The following is a 23,206-nucleotide window of genomic DNA, read 5'->3' as shown; positions in this document are numbered from 1 at the left end:
GGAGGGAGGAGACCCCGTCCCTCCGTCCCTGCCCCGGCCGCACGCAGGTGACAGCGCCGGCAGCCCCGGGCTGGAGCCCCCGCCCCCCGACCCCCTCCCCCGGGCCGGGACCCCAGCCCCTGCGCTCCTGGCGGGGCCCCCCGGGGGTCCGCCTCCCGTCCCAGCCCCGGGCCTCTGTCCCCGGAGCCGCGGGAGGACCGGGGTCCCTGCCCGGGAGCAGGGGCGCCGAGGGAAGAGGTGGGCAGGGCGGAAGCTCCCGCACAAAGAGGACAGCGTCCCGCACATGGATCGAATTAAAGTCCCCGGCGGCGCCCCACCGTGACCCGGCCAGTAGCCCAGCCCGGCTGCCTGCGGGAGGGCGCCGGGTTTCCGGAGCTCCGGGCCCCTTCACCCAGCCCGGGTCAGGCGAGGGGAGAGGAGGGACCCCAGGGCCGCCCCTCTCTGGGCCTCGAGTCCCTGTGGAGGGCTGGGGAGGGGTGTGCCGAGAAGCGTCTCGGCGCGGATCCCCCTCCAGCGCTGCCCCGAGGACCCCGGGCAGAACCTGGGCAGCGCCCAGATTCCTGCTCCTAAGGACGGAGGCCAAGCCGGTCCTCCCAGGCCCCCCAGGCCAGCCCAGCCGCGGGGGGCTTCTCCTCATCAGGGACTTGGGTGACCAGCTGCCTTCTCTTGGCACCGAGGTCTTGCGCCCCCTCTCTTCTCTCAGCCAACCACCTCTCACGACAGACCTTTTAATTCTCACTTTTTGGGGAAACTGAGGCCCAGAGAGGGCCAGTGACCTGCTCAGGGTTACCCAGCAGGAAAGAGGTGGGGCCCGGTGTGAATCCAGCTCCGTGTGCTTCCTTGGGTTCCCTGAGGTGGGAGAGGGGGAAGGGGACCCTCTACCCAAGGCTGTGGGGTCCTCTGCAGCAGGGTTGGGCACCGCCCCATTCTCCCCCACCCCCAAAGTGTGATTCTGAACCAAGCATAGATTGTGGGTCCAAGTATTAAAGAACAAAGCTTACAGGTGGCTGCAGAGGTTTTCAGAGCTGGTTAGAAGGAGTAGGAAGGAAGGGAAGGAGGGCGGCACCACCGGGAGGCTCTCCCGCTCCAGCAGCCTGTCCCCTGCCCTGGGCTGCAGCCTGAAGCCCGGCTGGATGGCTGGCTGGCTGGATCTCAGCCTCCTTCCTTCCTCTTGACAGGAAATGACTTTCTTTCCCTTTGTTCCCACTTTCTCCGCTTACCCAACTGGATCTCAGATTCGCCCTCTGCGGGAGGAAGGATGGGGGTGGAGGGTCCCCTGGGTGCGGCTGCCAGTTGCCCCACAGGGAGCTTTCTCACACAACCCCCCCTCCCCTGCCCTGCCACCGCTCCAGGGTGACCTCGGGGGTTAGTGGGACCAGAGGGGGGCCGGGCTTCCTCTCCTAGCAGCCCTGGGTCCTGGCTGACAGGCTTTTGAAAATCTCTAGCTCAGGCATCTTCCCCTGGGGCCCCCAAGAAGTCCCTGCAGGAACCGTGGGGAGGGGTGGGGTGGGGGGGTGGAGCTGACCAGCTGTGAACATCTGGACTTACAGTTAGGACGTTTGTCTTGGATGTTTTCCGAGAAACCCTCAGATCTGACTTCCCAGAGGGGTGAGCTGGGTTGGGGTCGGGGTAAGAGCAGGGTAGGAGGGAGGTGGGGATGAGCCCAGAATGCACTGACCACAGGACCATGGATCTGGATTGGGCCATTCTGGGGTGAGAACTAGCCTGAGAATTTGGAGGCCCCGGTAACCATCCAGGGAAGGAAAAGTGTGTCATCTCAGGTACAAGGACAGCCCTGGAACTCAGGTGAACTGGTGCTCAGTTAGAATTCTGGGTCTGCTGAGATGGCCTGGAAAAATCACTTAACCTCTCTGGGCCTCACATGGCCCTCTACCAACAGGCGTAACGGGCTGTGTTGCAAATCAGGTGCATTTCGAGACACAGAAAGCATGTACCACAGTGCCTGGCACACAGTAAATGCCGTTCTTGTTGTTTCTTGGATTTAAATCCCTGAAAACTACTTAGGAAAACAGACTCTTAAACTTGTAACAAAGTGTAAAGCCAAAGTATAAAGCCATATGGATTTGTATGACTAGCACAGCCAACATAAGCAAGTCTATATACTTCCAAACATCACTTACAGAACAAGAAACAAAAGGAGAGTACTTTTACTTATTTTTTTTAAGTTGATTTATCTATTGTGAGAGAGAGAGAGGATCCCAAGCGGACTCTATACTGTCATCACAGAGCCTGATGTGGGGCTCGAACTCACAGAACTGTGAGATCATGACCTGAGCCGAAACCGAGTCGGACGCTTAACTGACTGAGCCACCCAGGTGCCCCAAAAGGAAAGTACTTTAAAGAATTTTTAAACTCTCTTCCTATGTTGGATTCCTTATTCGGAACGGATATTTTTATTAATCAGACAGAGCTATGTGTTTTAACCAAATGTGTAAACCAATTTAAGAGGAACTGAAGGGGTGTGTTGTGTTTGTTATGTCACTCCCTCAGTCACCAAGAGAGTGGCCAGGTGGCCAGTGGCCTTTGAGATACAGAGGGGGCCCTGTGAGTGGCCACTTGGGCTCCAGGTCCACCATTAGGGTCCCTCAGCCTCCACCTGCTCAGCTCCACATTCACTCTCGGGGTCCGTGTTTAGTCTCCTCCCCATGTTACCTGGGCTTTGGAGCCAGGTCAGGGTTGTTCGGCCACAGAGTGAGTTAGAAGGAAGGAATACTTTTCACCCCGGGGCACAAGCCCTGGGAGCCCAGGGAGGAGGCCTGGCTGAATGTGGTCCACTTGCCTTGCCCCTACCCAAGTGGCTCCACTCCGCCTTGACCTTGGAGGTTACTGTTTGCAGACACAACCTGGCAGATGGAAAACAGGCCCCTTGACGTCAGGAATGCTGCCCTGCTCCCAGGCCCATGCTCTGATGCTGACACCAGACTCGGGTCGTGAAGATTGCGGGCATAGCTGAAGTCACATGCAGTCGCTTGGGGAGTAGGAGCAGACACGGTGACAGTGAGCCAGTGTGTTCTGTGATGGGCTGTCGTCAGACAGCTGCCCCGGGACAGGGTCAGGAGTCAGAGGTGATGTCTGAGCTAAAAAAACCTGACATTCCCCCTGGGGTGGGGGCAGGGGAGGAAAACCAAGGGGTGGAAACACTCCAGGGCGGGTAAGAGAGAAAGTCAAGAGAGGGTGAATGGACCACAGTGGTCCAAAAAGAAGTTTAAGCCAGAGGAGTTTGCTAGTAGGGAGCCATGGAAGGCTTTTGCGTAGGAGGGAGACAGATTTATGCTCTAGAAAAATCACTCCAGGGACAGGGCAGGAGGCCAGATCGGAGACCACTGCGGCTCCCACCCCCACCTTACCCTGCGGCCAGAACCAGGGCCTGGTTTTGGAGATGGGACAGAGAGATTCTGACGATAGAATCAAGACTATTGATCTGGAGGCTGATACAGAGAAAAGGATGCAGGCTTGTGGGCTGGGCTGGGACAGGGTGGCAGAACCAAGTGGCCAAGAGCCTGGGCCCTGGATCCGAGTCCCAGCTCCAATGCTGTGTGACCTGGAACAAGTGACTTCACCTCTCTGAACCTTCATTTCCTCATCTGTCAAGATAGTAATAGTGTCTCTCCCCCAGCAGCGGGGAGGACTCAGAAGTAAGCAGTCAGGGTAACCATAAACCATAGCCCGATTGTCCTTGTGTCCCTTCTGCCTCCTGGAACCCGCCCCTATGCTCTGACCATTGATGCCATCTCCCTCCCACAGCACAGCTGGCCTGCACCCTCAGGACTTGGGCTGTCCCTGGAGAATTGGGTGGGGGGGGTGGCGGGTAACTGGGGTGTGGCCCAGCAGGTGGCTGCACTGGGGGTGGGGGTGGGGAGCCGGAGGACCTGCAGGAGCCTCACTCTTGAGGAAGATTAATCATTTGTGAGGTGAGCAGGGCAGGGCTGCCCTTTGCTCCCCCAGGTGAGCAGGCGGGGTGGCGAGAGGCAGCTGTGACCAAGTCACCTGGTGGACACCCGCCCTCCCCCACAGGACATCCCCAGGCCCTTTGTCTCCAGTGGGGCCAGGCCACCGCTGTCTGTCTGGGCGGAGCGCATCCCTGTGTCCTAAGCCCTGTCCCGCTCTGTCCCCAGCCCCACCGAGAACAGAGAGGATGGCCTCGAAGCCCGAGAAGAGGGTTGCCTCGTCTGTCTTCATCACGCTGGCACCGCCGCGTCGAGATGAGGCTGTGGCTGCGGAAGTGCGGCGGGTGGCTTGCGAGGCCCGGCCCGGCCCCTCCCGGGGGCCTCCCGCTCCCACCGAGGCTACCGGCCCTCGGCCCCCGCCTGCCCCAGGCCCCCCAGCGGTTCCACCTCAGCTCTCCAACGGAGGTGAGAGGGTGAGGGGGCTGGGCAGACGGCTGGCTCAGAGGCCTCACTGAGATGCGGAGGGAGGGGCCAACCCTGAGGTCATTCATTCAAGCACTAAGCACCTACTATGTGCCAGGCAGATGCAACCCCACCTGCCTGGGTTTGAATCCTGGCTCTTCTCTGTTCCTCAGTTTCCTGATCTGAAAAGTGGGCGTAATCACAGCACCTCCCTCAGAGGGTTGTTGTGAGGACTGGAGGAAATAAAACATAGGTTTAGGCCAGTGCCTGTCACAAAGAAAGTGTTAAATGTGTTACCTGCTGTTACTATTCTGGGCCAGGCCCTGGGGATGAGTAAAGAAAGACAAGGCTTTCAGCCTACATGAAACTTAAATCTTAGCGGGGGAAACAGATGACAAAATTATATAATGTTGGGGAGACACGAGGGCTGTACAGGAATAAAACATGGTGAAGAGGCGGGAGGAACAACTTTTTTATGGGGCAGTCAGAATGGCTTCTCCGAGGAGATGACATCTCAGCTCCGCTGAGGCCTGAAGTACAGGATAGAGCTGGCCAGTGGGAACAGCAAGTGCAAAGGCCCTAAGGCAGGAATAAATTGGGCATTTGAAGGACCTCAGAGGTGGTTTTATTCTCTCATGGCCTCTGCCACTCACGTGCTGCGTGGTCTTACGCAAGCTGTTTCTTCGCTTGGTTTCCTCTCTGGAAAGTGGACATTTGGTCATGTATGTGATGCGTCCATCACAGAATGGATCAATGTCATAAATGGCTGTTCTTTACCTTCTGCTTGGCCCTGCTGTCGTGGTGACAGGGCAGGAGGCCGGATCGGAGGTCACGGGGCCTCCCACCCCCACCTTACCCCTCGGCCTGAACCAGGGCCTGGTTTTGGAGATGGGACAGAGAGAGAGATTCTGACGATAAAAAAGACTTGATTGGATCTGGAGGCTGACACAGAGAAAAGGATGCGGGCTTGTGGGCTGGGCTGGGACAGGGTGGCAGAACCAAGTGGCCAAGAGCCTGGGCCCTGGATCCAAGTCCCAGCTCCAATGCTGTGTGACCTGGAACAAGTGACTTCCCCTCTCTGAACCTTCATTTCCTCATCTGTCAGGATAGTAATAGTGCCTCTCCCCCAGCAGCTGTGAGGTTTCAGAAGTGAGCGGTCAGGGTAGGTCTTGATAAACAGTAGCCCGATTGTCCTTGTGTCCCCTCTACCTCCTGGAACCCGCCCCTATGCTCTGACCATTGATGCCATCTCCCTCCCACAGCACAACCTTCCAGTCCTCTCCCTGCCACTCCATGGAGTCTTAGCTGTTGGTTGGGTAGAAACAAGGAAGAAGGACCATCCAGAGGCTCGGGGCAGGGGCAGGTCTTGACTAATGGGACACCAGGTGGAATATGGAGGCAAAGAGACATCAAGGACAAGCCCCCGGAGGTCCCCCAGGGACCTGCCGTCCCGGAGCAAGGCTAGGGCAGCCCTGTGCATCCATCACCACACAAACCACCCAAAGACCAGCCGAACTGTCAGTTCCCGGAGGCCAGAAAGGGGCAGGACAAAGGGCCACGTGTATACATACGTGGGAATGCATGGTCATTGGGGGACCATGCCTCTTCCTATGATCCAGCCTTGTAAACCGATCTTTCCTTCCCAGCCACACATCTTAAGAACACAGCCTCTTCCAGGTGCTTCCATGTAGAACCAGGACCGTGAGGACCGGAATTCACACATCAGGACATGTGATCCAGTGGGGAAAAATGATGTCCCTGGTGGGTTAGAGAGGGAGTCCAAGAAATATAGTTTAGGTGCCCAAACGCCAACATTTGCAGGATCTTTTCGGGGGTCACCGGATCCCGGGAGTGTGGTAACAAAATCAGAGCTCTGCTGGAAGGGGGCGCCCAGCAGCGGCTGGCCGGCCGTTTTGCTTGCCAAGCTGGCAAACGGGCAGAGCACGGGGAATCGTGGGGTTCGGGGTCATTTGAGTGAGACAGGTTCTAGGCGAGCAGCTGGGTCATGAGTCTGCTCCGAGCACAGAACACAAGGCGGACGCCGTCTCTGCTGCAGGCTGTCCCCTGACGCCCCCACCCAGCACTGGTCCCCTGGGCAGTCCACACACGTTTCTTTGGCCCTTGGATCCTGGCAGCGGCCCCCATCTTTCCCTTTCGGGTCCCCGAGGCCGTCTAGATGCTCGCGCATGCGCGCTGACACGGACGCGCCAGCTCGCGTTCAGAAGTCCGTTTTCCTCTCGGCTTCTCTCGGCTTCTGCTGCTCCTGCTCTTGGCCACTTGAACACAGTCGCCATCTTCAGCCCGGGCCCCTCTGCACCCCCGCCTGTGGTCTCAAGCCCCTCTCTGTCTTGAGTTTCTGTCCTGGCTGGGAACAGAAGGCAGGTCCTGGGAGAGGCCTGAGCGCGCCTGCTGCCTCTCCGGGATCCGGTTCCTGACTCACTTGAGCTCATCCGGAGGGAGCTTCTCACCCTGGAGCAGTCGCTTCTGAGGGGCTTGTTCAAACACCGCTGCGGGCCCCACCCTGGGTGTTTCTGAGTCAGCAGGCCTGCGGTGGGGCCAGAGATCCGCATTTCTTACACATTTCCAGGTAATGCTGATGCTTCCGTGGGGGTCCGCACTGGAGAACTACTGTTGTAGCCCAAAGGCAGTAAGCAGGTGAAGCGTGGGGAGTAAAGACTGGTTTTCTTTCTTTCTTTCTTTCTTTCTTTCTTTCTTTCTTTCTTTCTTTCTTTCTTTCTTTCTTTCTTTCTTTCTTTCTTCTTTCTCTTTCTTTCTTTCTTTCTTTCTTTCTTTCTTTCTTTCTTTCTTTTCTTTCTTTCTTTCTTTTTTTTTAGTATATTTATTTAGTTTGAAAGAGAGAGAGCTGGGGAGGATCAGAGAGAGAGAGTATCCCAAGCAGGCTCTGCACTGTAAGCACAGAGCCAATGAGGGGCTCGAATTCACGAACAGTGAGATCATGACCTGACCCAACATCAGGGGTCGGACACTTGACTGACTGAGCCACCCAAGCACCCTTGAAAGACTAGTATTCAAAGTGTGGCCTTTGTGGGGAGCCTGGGGGGCTCAGTCAGTTAAACATCTGATGACTCTTGGTTTTGGCTCAGGTCATGATCCCACGGTTTGTTGAGTTCGAACCCCGTGTCTGACTCTGTGCTGACAGTGCGGACCCTGCTTGGGATTCTGTCTCTCTCTCCGTCTCTCTCTACTCCTCTGCCACTTGCGCTGTCTCTGTTTCTCTCAAAATAAATTTTAAAATAAAAAACAAAAACGAAGTGTGGCCTTTGAACCAGCAGCTTCACCTGGGAACTTTTCAAAAATGGAAATTATCAGACACCTTCCCCCCAAGCCTGCTGAGTCAGAGGCTCTGGGGGGGGTGGGGCCGTTTGAGCAAGCCCCCAGATGATTCTGTGGCTGACTCACAGTTCTAGAATAGTCTTCCCATCTGTACAGTCCCTCAGTCCTTAGGAGAAAGCGGAAGGGGCTCATTATCTTTCTTGAATGGACAAGAAACCTGAAGAGGTGCCCCAATGAATCAGCAGGGAAGGGGACAGAGCCCCGGTCTGTAGGGGGCTGGGCCTCAGGCACTTTCCATCTGCTTCCCTTGGGTGTGAGGGCCTCTGACCTTGTGAGGCCTGGCCTGCCTCGTGCCCCAGACATAGGAGGGGGCGGAGGGCAGTCGTGGTCCAGACTCCGTGCCCTCTCTCCCTGGGGCACTAAGAATAGTGCTCTCCCCGCACAGAGGGTTTTCAGGGCCTGACCCCCAGTCGCCTCCTCCAGGGAATGGGCAGGGGGGGTGGGGTCATGCCCACAGTCCGGTGAGCATTCCTGCCAGAGCTGAGCCTGGGGCTGAGGCAGGACCTGGGAGAGACCCAGCCTTCCTCACACCCCCACCACTGGTCTGTGGGCCTCGGCCTTCCCTGCAGGTTTTAGGCTGCACGAACCTCAAACAGGACTTGGGGCCAGGGTGCTTTTCTTGGATATGTAGTAGTGTTTGCTATTGTTGTTGTTGTTTAAAGTTTTTTAATTTTATTTTTGAGAGAGAGAGAGACAGTATGAGCAGGGGAGAGTCAGAAAGAGAGGGAGGCACAGAATCTGAAGCAGGCTCCAGGCTCTGAGCTGTCAGCACAGAGCCTGATACGGGGCTCGAACCCACAAACTGTGAGATCATGAGCTGAGCCTAAGTCGGACGCTTAACCGACTGAGCCACCCAGGCACCCCTGTTGTTGTTTTTTTTTAATGAAACTTTCAGACATACACAGAGAGAAGCAAGAAAAATCCTGTTTACCCTGCATCTGGTTCCAACAGATGCTAAGATTTTGCCGAATTTGTATCAGCGATTCCACTTCTGTTTTCTTTTTTATTTTTCTTTTGTGAAGTGATTTATTTTTTAATTTATTTTTTACATTTTATTTAAATCCAAGTTAGTTAGCATATATAAGATTAAAAAAATTTTTTTAATGTTTATTTACTATTGGAACAGAAACAGAGCATGAGGGGGGAGGGGCAGAGAGAGAGGGAGACACAGATTCCAAAGCAGGCTCCAGCAGGTTGAGCTGTCAGCACAGAGCCTAATGTGGGGCTCAAACCCACAAACCGTGAGATCATGACCTGAGCCGAAGCTGGACGCTCAACTGACTGAGCCACTCAGGTGCCCCCAAGTTAGTTAGCATATAGTATAACAATGGTTTCAAGAGTAGAATTTAGTGATTCATCACCTCTGTGTAACACACAGTGCTCATCCCAACAAGTGCCTTCCTTAATGCCCATCCCCCATTTAGCCCATTCCCCCCACCACCCACCTCCCCTGCAGCCACTAAGAGTCTCTTGTGGTTTGGGGCGCCTGGGAGGCTCACTTGGTTGAGCATCTGACTTCAGCTCAGGTCACGATCTCGTAGTTGGTGAGTTTGAGCCCCACATCAGCCTCGCTGATATCAGCACGGAGCTCGCTTCGGATCCTCTGTCACCCCCTCTCTCTGCACCTCCACCACTTGTGCTCTCTCTCTCTCAAAAATAAACATTAAAATTTTTTAGAAAAAGAAAGAGTCTCTTATGGTTTGCCTCCCTCTAGGTTTTTATCTTATTTTTCCTTCCCTTCTCTGACTTACTCTTTTCACTTAGCATAATACTCTCTTGTTCTATCCACGTCATTGCAAATGGCAAGATTTCATTCTTTTTCGTCCCCAGTAATATTCCATTGTGTATATACCACATCTTCTTTATCCATCCATCAGCCGATGGACATTTGGACTCTTTCCATACTTTGGCTCTTGTTAATAACTTTTGTGAGGTAATTTAAAGGAGACCCTAGTAATGGGGCCATTTCAGCCCCCACATTCTTCAGGGTGCATCTCTAAAGATGGCCATTATCTAATACTGTCTCCATTCTTAATTTTACCTGGCATGCCATAAAAATATCTTTCAAGTGTCAGACTGCAGCAGAATGAAGGGTTTGTGTTCTGTATATTTGTGTTATATTTTGTGTATATTTCTTGCATATTCAGTGGAACAGTTTACTCTTCCTTTTCTATAAAACAAAAATTCATGAGATGACTAATCCTTTGAATCAGGATCCAGAAAATGTCTATATCAGCACTGGCCAATGAAAATACAAAGCGGGTCACAAATGCAAGCCCCATATGTAACTTAAAATGTTCTAGGGCCACCTGGGTGGCTCAGTCCATTGAATATCTGACTTCGGCTCAGGTCATGATCTCACGGCTCGTGGGTTCAAGCCCCACATCGAGCTCTGTGCTGACAGCTCAGAGTCTGGAGCCTGCTTCGGATTCTGTGTCTCCCTCTCTCTCTGCCCCTCCCCTGCTCACACTGTCTCTCTCTGTCTCTCAAAAATAAATAAAAAACATTAAAAATAATAAAACATTAAAGATAAATAAATAGACATTAAAAAAATTAGTAAAATAAATGTTCTAGTATCCACATGGGAAAGAAAGTAAAAAGGAATAAGTGATACTAATGTTTTAGTACATTTTTAATGTTTTTATTTACTTTTGAGAGAGAAAGCAAGTGGGAAAGGAACAGAGAGAGGGAGACACAGAATCCAAAGCAGGCTCTAGGCTCTGAGCTGTCAGCACAGAGCCCGACACGGGGCATGAACCCACAGACCGTGAGATCATGAGTTGAGCCGAAGTCAGATGCTTAACCAACTGAACTACCCAGGCGCCCCCGTTCTAGAGGTTTCTGACAGGCGCTGTTTTTGGAGCCTGCACTGTCTCACCTGCACCACCTCACTTAACCCTCACAACAGCCTGAAGAGATTGATAGCCATTTTTCAACTAAGCAAACAGACCCAGAGAGATTGAATCTCTTGCCTAAGGACCCACAGCAAGTCAGTGGCAGAGCCAGAGGCAGAACCCAGGTCTCGGGGCCCCTGGGCTCTCAGCCCCCAGGCTGCAGGGCCCTCTGGGGAAGTGGGCGCCCCTTCTGTCCACCTGCACAGAGAGTCTCCGGCCAAGCCCGCCTCCCCTTTCGGTTGCAGGGTGTTCTCCCCCCCCACCGCCCCTGGATGGCGAGGACTCACTCCAGGACCTGGACCTCCTCCCACCTCCGCCGCCGTCCCCGGATGAGGAGCCCCCTGCCTCGATGGGGGCCTCCCTCATTTCGGACTTAGAGCAGCTGCACCTGCCCCCACCCCCGCCACCACTGCAGGTACTGCCAACCCCACAAACGGCCCAAGGGGCCGGGGTCGGGCGAGGGAGGGTCAGGGAGGGTGAGGGAGGGCCAGGGTCAGTCTGGGCCTTTTAGGGACTTAAGCCTGGAGGTTGCTCCTGCTTGAGGGGTGTCCCTTTTCCAAACTTTGAAGCTACTAAAATTTGGTCATGCTTTTCAAGGTCCCTGGAGAAAGTGCTCCCCACCTTCTTCCCCAGCAGGTACCCCTTTCAGCTCTGAGAAGATATTTTTTAATTTTTTTTAATGTTTATTTGTTTTTGAGAGAGAGAGTGCGCATGAGCAAGTGGGGGAGGATCAGAGAAGAGAGGGAGACACAGAATCGGAAGCAGGCTCCAGGCTCTGAGCGGTCAGCACAGAACCTGGTGCAGGGCTCGAACTCACAAACTGTGAGATCATGACCTGAGCTGAAGGCAGCCACTTAATGGCCTGAGCCCCCCAGGCGCCCCGACTAAGAAGATATTTTTAATCCTCTGCCCTTAGCAGAGACCATTGCAGAAATGGGAGGGATTCCAGGCGATTCCTCAGAAGGAAGTCGTGTTGGGCCCGGCTGTTACCTTCCTACTGAGTCACGTTAGGTCACGTGCTTCCCTGCACCTCGGTGTCCTCCTCTGAGCAGTGGGGCTAATAGTGCCCAGTGCCGTCGGAGGAGGCGCGGAGCTGAGGGGCCCGTGTGGGGTCTGCACCGGATGTCACCTCTCCTGCCCTCCCTCCGTGTCCCCGCAGTCCCTGGAAGAGAGGCCGCCCCTCCAGCCGTGGCCCAGTCCTCCCGGCCCTGCACAGGAAGAGCTGCCGCCTCTCCCCGAAGACCCTGCTGGCTTCCACGAGAGAGAGGTGTCCACAGGTAGGGGTCGGGGCTGGGAAGCTCCGGGGTGGCTCCAGGGGCCCCCACGGGACCAGCATGAGCTCCGGTGGGAAAGTGGGAGAGCAGGGCCCCTGAATCTGTCTCCACTCACGGTTTGGTGACAGGTGGAGCTTTGAACTGTATGTCGATTTTATTTTTACTGAAGTCCATTTAAATATCGATCAGCAAGGGACACCTGGGTGGCTCAGTCAGTCAGTTGAGTATCTGACCCTTGGTTTCCGCTCAAGTCGCGATCTCACGGTTCGTGGGTTCGAGCCCCACGTTGGGCTGGGCATTACTGGTGCAGAGCCTGTTTGGGATTCTCTCTCCCCCTCTCTCTGCTGCTCCTCTGCTCACTCTCTCAAAATTAAAAAAAAAAAAAAAGTAAACTTTAAATAAATAAATGGGGGCGGCTGGGTGGCACAGCTGGTTGAGCATCCGACTTCTGCTCAGGTCATGATCTCACGGTTTGTGGGTTCGAACCCCGTGCCGGGCTGTCTGCTGTCAGCCCAGAGCCTGCATCAGATCCTTTGTCCGTCCCCTTCGCTCTCTGTCCCTCCCCGGCTTGTGCTCGCTATCTCTTTCTCCCTCTCTCTCAAAAATACACATTTAAAAATAAATAAATAAATAAATAAATAAATAAATAAATAAATAAATAATGGATCTGCAAAATGTGCTCTGATAGCAGAATGGCTTGAATTTTTTCACTGTTTAATCTTTTGAACATATGATGTTCTCACGTAGACAAAACAAAAGCATGAAAAAATGTACCGTAAAAAGCGTCCCCTTTGCCCCCCGCCCTGTGTCACCCACTTCCCTGCCAGATCGGCAACCTCTTGTGAAGGTTTCACACGTCCTCCCAGAGATGTGTTCCGCGTGTGCAAGCAAATACACGTATGTGCCCCCCCCTCCCCCCGCGTCGACCCCCAATCATTTTCCCACAAATAGCAGCAAACTCTGTGCTGTTGCTCTTAGCTTTCTTCGAGCTCATTCGCCCTCGGAACGTAAAGTGGCTCCTCCCCTTTTCACAGGCGCAGCGTATTGCGTTTCAGGGGCCTGCCATGTGCGTTTGTCCAGCCGCCTGCCGATGAGCACTGTCTCTCTCTTGCTGTTGACAAATTAGGCTGAGCCGAATTGCCCAGCACACAGGTCATTTTGCCTGGGTGCAAGTTTGTGAGAGAAATTTCTAGGAGAGGAAATACTGCGGGCAAAGGGTAGGTGCATTTGTAATTTTGATCTTCTTGCTAAATTGCCCCTTGTGGCCCCTCCTGATACGGGTCCCATGACTGCTGCAGCCTCCCTGGCCCCGTGTGTTCCCCATTTAATTAGTAGCTATTAAGTGCTTACAAGGCACCAAAAGCCTTCTCTTTCCCAAGGTTATAAAATAAGTCTCTGGTTTCTTCTAGTTCTGTGGTTTCATTTTTCACACTCAGATCTCTGACATGTTTGGAATTTTCTGGGTGTAAATGTGTTCCTCCTTTAGATGTTTGCAGATGGCCACCCATTTGTCCTGACTGTTCTTTTTTTTTTTTTTTAATGTTTATTCATTTATTTTGAGAGAAAGAGAGAGAGGAGGGGGGAGGAGTAGACAGGGAGAGAGAATCCCAAGCAGGCTCTACCCTGTCAGTGCAAAGCCCTGTGCGGGGCTTGAACTCATGAACTGTGAGACCATGACCTCAGACAAAATCAAGAACCAGATGCTTAACTGACTGAGCCACCCACGCACCCCTTGACACTGTGTTCTTTACTTTAGGCTTTTTTTTTAAGATTAAAAAATTTTCTTTTTAATGTTTATTTTTGAGAGAAAGATAGCGGAACAGAAGAGGGGCAGAGAGAGGGATACACAGAATCAGAAGCAGGCTCCAGGCTCTAGCTGTCAGCACAGAGCCTGATTGGGGCTTGACCTCATGAACCGCAAGATCATGACCTGAGCCTAAGTCAGATGCTGAACCGACTGAGCCACGCAGGTGCCCCTTTAAGATCTTATTTTTAAGTAATCTCTACAGCCAGTGTGGGGCTCAAACCCACAACCCCAAGGTAAAGAGCCACGTCCTCCACTGACGGAGCCAGCCAGGCGGCCCTGATTTAGACTTTCAGAGGCTGTTCACACTCCTTCTTACTGTTACCCCTGAAAGGAGGCCACACTCACACCCCCAGGGGCTTGGTGCCTGGTGGCGCCTGGTGCGGTACTCACACCCTGTGTCTCTACCCCAGACGTCTGTGCCTTCTGCCATAAGCCCGTGTCCCCCCGAGAGCTGGCCGTGGAAGCCATGAAGAGGCAGTACCATGCCAGGTGCTTCACATGCCGCATGTGCCGCCGCCAGCTGGCCGGGCAGAGCTTCTACCAGAAGGATGGGCGCCCCCTCTGTGAATCCTGCTACCAGGTAACCCCCCTGCGGCCAGGCCTCCGGGTACCAGGCACGTGCTGGGCACATGGAATGTGTCCCACTATTTCATTTCCCCCAGTAATCTTGGGAGGCAGGCACTACTGACCCATTTCACAGATGAGGAAGCTGAGGCTCAGCAAGAGGAAGGAGCTCAGCCAAGGTGTAATCGTTTCCTGTGGCCGTTCTAACAAATTACCACAAACTTGATGGCTTCAATCAGCACATATTTATTCTCGTACAGTCCTGGAGGTCGGAAGTCCAAGGGCAAGTCCGCACTTCCTTCCAGAGGCTCTAAGGGAGAATCTGTTTCCTTACCTTTTCCGGCTTTGGAAGCTGCATCCCTTGCAGACTCTTGATTTCTTTGCCCACCTTCCAGCAGGGTGGCGCCTTGCTTCAGCATCCTGTTTCCTTCTTCTGTGTCGCGTCTCCTTCTGTGTCCCTCTTACAGGGACCCATGGGATGGCATTTAGGGCCCAAGCAGGATAATCTCCCTATGTCAGGACCATTAACTCAATCAGATCTGTTGTCTCCTTTGCCATTGAAGGTAGTCAGGGGTTAGGACCTGTATATCTTGGGGGCATGTACCCAGCCTGTCACATAAGGTCACAGTCCCGAAGGCGGTAGAGCCAGGATTCTCCCCCAGACGCATCTGGTTCTGGAGCCTGCCTGTGGTCTCCTGTCTCACCTGAAGCCACAGGCTCTGATGCACGGCCTCGTGGCAATCTGTCACTTCTGGTACCAAATGCAGTCTGGGAGAGCTGGTTTGGATGCCATGATGTTAGAATCACTAACTCTCAGGGTGCCTGGGGGGCTCAGTCGGTTGAGCATCTGACTTTGGCTCAGGTCATGATCTCACAGTTTGTGGGTTCGAGTCCCACCTCGGGCTCTGTGCTGACAGCTCAGAGCCTGGAGCCTGCTTCAGATTCTGTGTCTCCTTCTCTCTCTGACCCTTACCCACTCATGCACTGTGTCTCTCTCTCTCAAAAATAAAAAAACAGGGGCGCCTGGGTGGCTCAGTCGGTTAAGCCTTCGACTTCGGCTCAGGTCAGATCTCACATTCGTGGGGTTCGAGCCCCGCGTCAGGCTCTGTGCTGACGGCTAGCTCAGAGCCTGGAGCCTGCTTCCGGTTCTGTGTCTCTTTCTCTCTCTGCCCCTTCCCCTCTCATGCTCTGTCTCTCTCTGTATCAAAAATAAATAAAACATTAAAAAAAATAAAAAATTAAAAAACATTAAAAAATTAAAAAAAAAGAATCGTTACCTGTCTGATGTGTGGTGTGCAGCCCACTCACAGACACGTCACCAGGGTGTGTGCGGGCCTCACCTTGTTCTCCTAGGTGGGTAGCACCTGGGGCCTGCATTTCTAACAAGTCTCTCAGGTGATTCTGATCCACATCGCAGTTTGAAAACTACTATTCAAGGAGTTAGAATGGAGCTGGAATTATCTAGAAAAATCCGAATGATCTGATAATAGTCTCGAGACATTACCACAGCCAGCAGGGCACCATGGGAGCAGCAAGGAGTTGGGCCATCCCCACCCCATCCTCTGACCCCATCACCATGACAGTGGGGGACAGTCTTGTCCTCTTCTGTCGCCTTGCAGCCAGGCAGAGGTGAGGCACTGAGGGGAAGCAGGGGCCAGGATGGGCTGACAGCTAGAAGCAGCAGGAGCAAGACTCGGGCAGGGTTCTAGGAAGGGAAGGGCTGCCCCCCGGACAAGAAGAGGGGACAGTGCTGTTGCCCCCATTTGTGAGCAGATTATAGGCAGCGTAGGCAAACGTCCCTGTCTGTCCGACGAACTCAGGGTAAAGAACAGGAGCTCAGCCAGGAACGGAAGGGAACTGTCTAGAAGAGAGGTTTGAGGGTGGACTGGCTGGAGGGTCTCTGCTCAGTAATCTCTCTCTCTCTCTCTCTCCTTTCCCACCCCCTTAATCCCCTCAGTCCAGAAGGGATTTGAGGCAGTTTATAAGAATGCACAAATACCTCTACCTATAGTAATGTTGCGTGCATAACCCTTTGTTGGGAGGGTAAATCTCATGTTACATGTTCTTCCTTTAAAAGATAAAGAAACCAAAGGGGTATCTGGGTGGCTCCATCGGTTAAGCATCTGACTCTTGGTTTAGGCTCAGGTCATGATCTCACCATTCGTGGGACTGAGCCCGGTGCCAGGCTCTGCCCTGAAAGTGCAGCCTACTTGGGATTCTTTCTCTCCCTCTCTCTCTGCCCCTCCCCTACTCTCTCAAAATACATAAATAAACTTAAAAAAGAAAATCATGGGCACCTGGGTGGCTCAGTTGGTTAAGCATCCGACTTGAGCTCAGGTCATGATCTCACCGTTCATGAATTCACATTGGGCTCTGTGCCGTCAGCCCTGACCCCTCTTTGGATCCTCTGTCTCCCTCTCTCTGCCCCTCTCTGCTAACACTCATGAGCTGTCTCTCTCTCTCTCTCTCTCTCTCTCTCTCTCTCTCTCTCTCCTCTCTCTCTCTCCCTCTCCCCCTCTTTCTCTCTCTCTCAAAAATAAATGTTAAATTAAAAAAAAAAAGATAAAAATATCAGAAGAGAGGAAAGTCAGAGTAGAAAGTGTGATGAGCCCAGAAAGTTAGTGCCCAAATATATGAATAAAAGACCCGTGTAGTCATTCCTAAAGGGGGAACATGGAATTTGACTCGGAGCTTTCAAGTGGCCAAATGGTAAAGGCTGAGTTTCAAGACTTATTGTCTATTAGATAAAAAGCATAGCAGCTCCTCCACGAATTCCTCTTCCTGACTCTGAGGCTTAAGAGAGATTTCTCCCGTGGGCCTTAGTGGACTCGGGCCTTAAGCAAGTCTTAGTAACAAAAAATGCAGCAGTAGCGTCTAGGCAGGATTTCTCACTGTAGGCCAAGGATACCATGCCCAGCTCGGTCCACTTTAAGCAACGGTAGAGGTTTGGGGGGTAATAGTTATAGGCGGAGCCCCTCTCCTGTACCCCTGCCCTTCTGGGCCCCTGTGGGCAGCCAGCGAGAAACCCCTTTTGGCTTGGAGTGGGCACGCCCATGGAATAGCTCTGAGGCAATGTCCCTCTGTCCCAGGACACCCTGGAGAAGTGTGGCAAGTGTGGCCAGGTGGTCCAGGAACACATCATCCGGGCGCTGGGCCAGGCCTTCCACCCCGCCTGCTTCACGTGCGTCACCTGCGCCCGCTGCATTGGCGACGAGAGCTTCGCCCTGGACAACCAGAACGAGGTGTACTGCCTGGATGACTTCTATAGGTACGAGGGGACTCCGCGCGCTGGGTGGCGCTCCGCCAGAGCAGCCGCGCCCGGGCACAGCTTTCCTGCGGTCTCGGGGCTCCCAGAGACCAGGCGGCCTGTTCTGCACGCCTGCTTGTCACTGACACTCTGGGTGCCTGCGCCGGGCTGGCTGCTCAAGTGGATTAAGCCCTGGAGCCCCCAGGCCTGACCTGTCGGGCACGGACTATGCAGGGTCTGTTTTACAATGTGGAAACTGAGGCAGGCAGCAGACAGGTCTCCCAGCTGGTAAGTGTGAAGGTGCGATTCAAACCCCCAGACCCCAGAGCTCCCTTGGAGCCAGAGCTTCAGGAAGCAGCAGCCCCAGTGGCGCCCCAGGCCCAGCGCCTGCTCCGGAGTTGCTCCCTGCCCAAGGGCAGCAGTGACTGTGAGAAAGAAGGGGGACACGAAAGGGGGAAAACCAGTGACCTATGATACGAGGTAAACGAAATGGGGTTCAGCCCCAATGAACACAACAGATTTCTCAGCTTTCTCAAATTCAAACATTCCCCCAGTCCCGTCCTTGGCCCCCCGCGGATTATACCCTGGGAAGCCTGGGAAGCCGGGTCTAGTTACACAAGTCTCTCTGGGAAGAAAGAGGCGTTTGTGGCCAGGGCTCCAGGTGCGGTCACATGGCAGCGCGTCTGAAATAGCTCTGGAGGCAAGCGGAGCCGCCCCGGCTCCCTCGTGCCTGCGGCCCTGCGCTGAGCGTGGGTTCCCTTCCCTCTAGGAAATTCGCCCCCGTGTGCAGCATCTGTGAGAACCCCATCATCCCCCGAGACGGGAAGGATGCCTTCAAAATCGAGTGCATGGGGAGGAACTTCCATGAAAACTGCTACCGGTGCGAGGTGAGTGGGGCAGCGAGGAGTCAGGGCCGCGCGGACCCCACGGGAGCCTGCCGGGTGCCAGGCCTGCGCCAGGCCCCGGGACGCGGTGAGCAGTCAGGCTGGGGGGCTCTGCTCTCGATCGCTCACCCCCCAGTAGCAGAGACAAATAAGGACGGAGATCTCCCCAAAAGCTCCGAGTTAGTGATACAACCCAGGCTCGTCCTGCTTTTCCTCAAGAAGGGGAATCTCGTGGGAAGGCCGACGGTGGGGTTATTGAGGGGATAACGGGGCTCGCTCTCCATCTCTCGGTTCTGCCTATTTTGTGTGTTGCTTTATTTCCTCTTTGCTGGCCAGCGTCGGCTGTGAGCAGGCGGATGCGTGCAAGGTCGCCGATGGTCCGGTTTAGCGTCCTTCCAACTTGGAAACCGCCTCAGGGGAACCGGCGCAGTCCCGGGAAGGCCTCTGATTGGTCCGGCCTGGGTCACGTGCCCATTCTGGACCAATCACTGCCCGGTGTTATGATGGGCAACCCCGGGGGCCAAGGAAGCAAAACCATTAGGAGGCAGAGAGGAGTTGCCACAGCCGTTAGGGAGGAAGGGATCTGGGCAGCCGCACGGCAGAGACATCCTCTCAGGGCGCTGGGGAAGGACATGTGCAAATCAGCTTTGGGACAAAGAAGGCAGCAGTCAAGTCCAACCAAGGTGGTGGAATCAAAGGCACTCTTGGGGAAGAGGCAATGCATTACCTAGGTCCTGCAGGATGAGTAGGAGTTTGCCAAGCATTCGGGGAGCAGTGGGGGGTTGAAGGGCGGAAAGGGGAAGAAAGGCCAGAAAGAGGCGCAGGCCTGTTAAACCCCAGGGTGGCACGAGCAAGCCTGAGGAATCCGAGAAGTGGAAGTTTTTAGGTTTGTCTGTAGTGGCGTGCGCCAAAGGGTGTGGTCGCAATGAGGCCAGAGGAAAGAAAAGAGCCTCCTGTGCCAAGCTAAGGAGTCTGGACCTCAGGCTACAGGGTGGGGTGAGGCTGAGATGGGGAGGCTGCTTCAAGCCGGTGCGGTAGGCCCGGCAAGAAATACTCACCGAGTTGCACAGGGTCTCCCACTTGGTAGGGTCCCATGCTCGCTTCAGCGCTCGGATGTCACCCGAGTGACATGCTTCCTCTTTGAACAAGGGACTCCACTTTGCACTTCACCCTGGACTCTGCAATTACAGAGTCAGTCCTGCTGGGGAGGCTCTCAGAGGCCTCCCCTGCCTCTTCTTCGGTCCCCCCCCCCCCATGCTGCTGATGTATCTAGCTTCTCAGGATGGGGACAAAGGTAGCTACTTTTATGGGCACCATACGTGGGCTATCCCAGAGGAAATCTCTTAGTCAGCCAGTGAGCAATTCCAAACATTTATTTTATTTTGTACTCGTTTAAACCGATGCAGGGAGCCAAGAGGCTGTTTGCACTGCTGGGGACAAGGGGGCTTGGTGTTATGTTGTGCGTTGGTTATGGTTCAAGGTCCGGCTGATAACACATCTTGCAAGAACAGTGATGTCATTCAAGAGCCGTTATCACTGCCCTAACCCTCATTAGGCCCAGTGGTGATTCACTTTTCCCTGAGCCTGGCTGGTGAGCAAATAGACCCTCCCTGCGTGCCCTGGGTCAGCTTGGCGAAGGTGGCCGCCTGCGTCACCCAGGCTGCTGCTAGCAGTCAGAGCTCAGACTCCGGCAGTTACATTTCATGGGAAGGGAAGGGAAATGGGCTTCAAGGTGCCATCTCAGGGGAGGGATGAAAGAGAAATTGAGGCAGAGAAAAGTGGTTCCAACCCTCATCCATCTGGCCCAGGTCTAGACAACCTTCCACCACCTCGCAGTTCGCTCACAGACTGTGACTTGGTCATAGTAGGGAGTGTTTCCTCACTTGATTCTAAATTAGGAGAGGTCAGGGGTGTCTGACTGGCTCAGGGGAGTGTGTGACTCTTGATCTTGGGGTCATGAGTTTGAGCCCATAGTGGGTGTAGAGATTACATATATACATAAGGAGTGGTCACATGTGCCCCTTTGGGACCTCACATTTGGCACTTGGTACTCTCGGAATGCCAAACAAGTGGCCATTAGAAATAGCACAGATCTTGGCATTAAATTGCCTGGAGTCCCCTTGTGGGACTTGAGGTGCAGTTTCAGGGAGAGACACATGAGGGCGCCCTTCTCAACGGTAGCCAGGACCCAATAGGACCCAACTAGTCTTGCTGGGGACCCGCCCCTCTGGTCTGACCCATGCGGCTCCCAGAGGACGCCAGCCATGCCTGGAGCAAGGTCTCTGGACATTAATTGTTCCCATTGTCAGTCTCCAGCGTGTGTGCAGGTGAGGCCCTGAGGAGGGGTGGGCTGTGGCAGAATGGTAAGGAGGGCGAAGTTTGGGCCCTGAATCCCCATCCTCCCTGGTCCAAAATCCTTTGGTGATTTGAAAAGTTAGAAATACTAAAGTTTGTACCAGTGTTGAAGCTGTGCAGACAGGGGAGCAAGAAGACGACTCAGGCTGGAGACCTGTCCTGTCCCAGCTCTGGAGCCAGCTCGATGGCCTGGGGCAAGCCCGTCCTTCCCCAGACCTCAGTTTCCCCATCTGTAACCTGAGGGGACTGGACTAGATTCAGTTATTCACCCAGCAGATGTCTATTGTGTGCTTGTGGTGTCCCAGTGTCTGGTCTAGGTGGGGTCTAGCGGTAAATGGGGTTACTGCCTCGCAGAGCGTGTGTTCTGAAAGAGCTGCTGGGTGGTCGTTCAGGCCCTTCTAGCTCTTTCCATGATCCCTCAGTGTCCGTGATTCTCCGAGTGTCCTCAGCTCTCCCCTCCGCTGACTCTGCCTTCATTGCTCACACCACTGCGTGGATGAAAGGCCATCTCGAATGTGCCCCTTGTCTTCCCTGCCCGAGACCTGGCCCAGGTGTGTTGGGACAATGGAAATGAGGAACCACGTTCCTCACCCTTGGGGAGCACATTCACTCAGCGCATCTCATCAGCAAATGCTGGGGGAGTCCCCAGGCTGTGTGGGCTCTGGGGTGCAATGCTCAGGCCCAGGGTCCATCCGCTTGTGCCTTGTTTCCCGCAGGACTGCAGGACCCTGCTGTCTGTGGAGCCCACAGACCAAGGCTGCTACCCGCTGAACAACCGTCTCTTCTGCAAGCCGTGCCACGTGGAGCGGAGTGCCGCCGGGTGCTGCTGAGGGTGCCCGCCGGGCCCTGGCCTGGGAGGGGGCGAGGGGGAGCCTTTCCTGACTCAGTTTGCCTTTCTGACCCACTTTTGCACACTTTTCCTTCTGAGCCATGACAAGGGCCAGCCTGCAGCTCTGCCCTTCGTGTCCAGGATGCGGGGGGCTGAGCCACCCGAGCCCCCTCCCAGCTCAGGGCTGGCGGACAGAGCCCCTCAAAGTTTTCACTCCTTCTGCCCTCTGGGCTCTGGAAGTCTTCCGTACCATGAATATCACGGCCAGAGTTCCCATCCCCTGGCCTCTAGCCCCTCTTGAGCGGTGGCCTTGACCCCCATTTCCATAGGTGAGTTGGGGTGAGTCTCTAGCGGACACCCTGTGCCCCTAGCAGCAACACTTGAGCTGTCCGCTAGGGGGCGCTAAGACCAGCCCTGGCTTGCCTGAAGCTGTTTGAGGAGACCGCCAAGGTCCTCCTTAAAAAGTCCCCCCTCCCTTTTTTTTTAATTTGAGATTTAAATCATGAGAAACATTCTTTGGATTTGGGGCAAGGTGGGGATCTTCATAGGAAATGTTTCATAAATGTACGAGAATCTGACCTAGTGGTGGCAGCCGTAGACTTCTCACCGGGGGGGACATATTCTGACATGTCATGGGCACCAGACCCCGGCATGAACTTGAACAGCGGGGGCAGGAGGAGAGGGTGCTGGATGCTGATGTCCAAGGATGACCGCAGCCCCTCCTCCCTGCCTCTGGAGCTCCTCCCTGGTGCGACAGTGATTCAACAGACATTGATGAAGTGCCAATCATTTGCTGGGGGACAGGGTACCAGGAGCTCTGCGTGCTCCTCCTACAGCCTTGACTGGGGTCGTGCACACAGACCCCCACATGCATGCACTCCTCCAAGGGCGGTGCCAGGGCTGGCCGTTCAGCCCCCCATTTATCCCCCACCCCCAAGTCCGACTTGGACCCTCCGACCCAGGCTGCCTTGTGACCCCTGCTTCCTCAAGGCTGTACCTAGAAGCCTCTTCTTCCCTTTTAAGGAAAATCACTTTGTTGCTTTGTAACGTCTAAGACATTTTGTAGAGCACGAACAAACAAAACAAAAAGTGCTTCCCTCCCTGAGTCATCTGGACACCCCACACGCTCCCGAGTTTCTCTGGAGAGCCCCTCAAGGGCCTCCGAGCAGAGCCCAGACTCTTGCTCAAAGCTTGGGGAGTGAGTCCCCCGACTCGGGACCCTCCCATACCACCTCCACAATTTTTGTCCTGAGGATCTCCTAGTCTCTTATTCCTTAATATTTTCTTTGACACACACCTCCTTTTTACTTTTACTTACTTCAAACGTTAGTCTTGTGCTATGCAGTATATCCTGCAGTCACATGTCGATGTGCTAGTTTTTTCCTGTTACATGTGAAAATAAACGCGTACCTAGTAGGAGTCCGTCTGTGTTCCCACTAAGATCTCACCCAGGTAAACGCTGGCCTTCGGTCATACCTGGAAAAGCGTGTGTTGGGCATCTGCTCCCTGGGGCATGAGTGTCCGGGGGGTGTCTACACTTCCTGTCCCTCATGCCCAGCAGATTTGGCTGCAGGGTGCCCAGCGCGGAGCCTCTGCTGTGGGAGGCCATCCGGGGCCACCAGATCCTT

The 23,206-nt window shown here is 54.3% G+C and overlaps 1 protein-coding gene and 1 long non-coding RNA gene across 3 annotated transcripts in view; one reads left to right on the top strand and one right to left on the bottom strand.

Moving 5' to 3' along the window:
* FBLIM1 (filamin binding LIM protein 1) overlaps positions 1–22,997 on the top strand; it is a 23,264-nt gene extending 267 nt beyond the window's left edge. Inside the window, exons 1-8 of one of the 2 annotated variants that reach the window (XM_029949645.1) lie at positions 3,870–3,932; positions 4,137–4,373; positions 10,864–11,033; positions 11,778–11,895; positions 14,110–14,279; positions 17,353–17,531; positions 18,280–18,397; positions 21,466–22,997. In XM_029949645.1, the coding sequence (XP_029805505.1) occupies positions 4,157–4,373; positions 10,864–11,033; positions 11,778–11,895; positions 14,110–14,279; positions 17,353–17,531; positions 18,280–18,397; positions 21,466–21,579 (1,086 nt within the window). In that variant the 5' untranslated portion in view covers positions 3,870–3,932; positions 4,137–4,156 and the 3' untranslated portion in view covers positions 21,580–22,997. Of the gene's footprint in view, positions 1–3,869; positions 3,933–4,136; positions 4,374–10,863; positions 11,034–11,777; positions 11,896–14,109; positions 14,280–17,352; positions 17,532–18,279; positions 18,398–21,465 lie in introns of those variants that run through there. The other variant, XM_029949646.1, reaches the window with a different exon arrangement.
* On the bottom strand, positions 4,721–7,032 carry LOC115300061. Its single transcript, XR_003912481.1, has 3 exons — positions 6,479–7,032; positions 5,942–6,128; positions 4,721–4,949 (listed from the first exon to the last, which is right to left on the bottom strand). It is a non-coding gene; the product is annotated as an uncharacterized LOC115300061 (long non-coding RNA).
* Positions 22,998–23,206: the final 209 nt, after the last annotated feature.

The sequence above is a fragment of the Suricata suricatta genome, chromosome 8, assembly GCF_006229205.1.
Source record: "Suricata suricatta isolate VVHF042 chromosome 8, meerkat_22Aug2017_6uvM2_HiC, whole genome shotgun sequence".
Taxonomy (NCBI): Eukaryota; Metazoa; Chordata; class Mammalia; order Carnivora; family Herpestidae; genus Suricata; species Suricata suricatta.
This window is presented reverse-complemented; position numbering and strand designations above follow the sequence as displayed.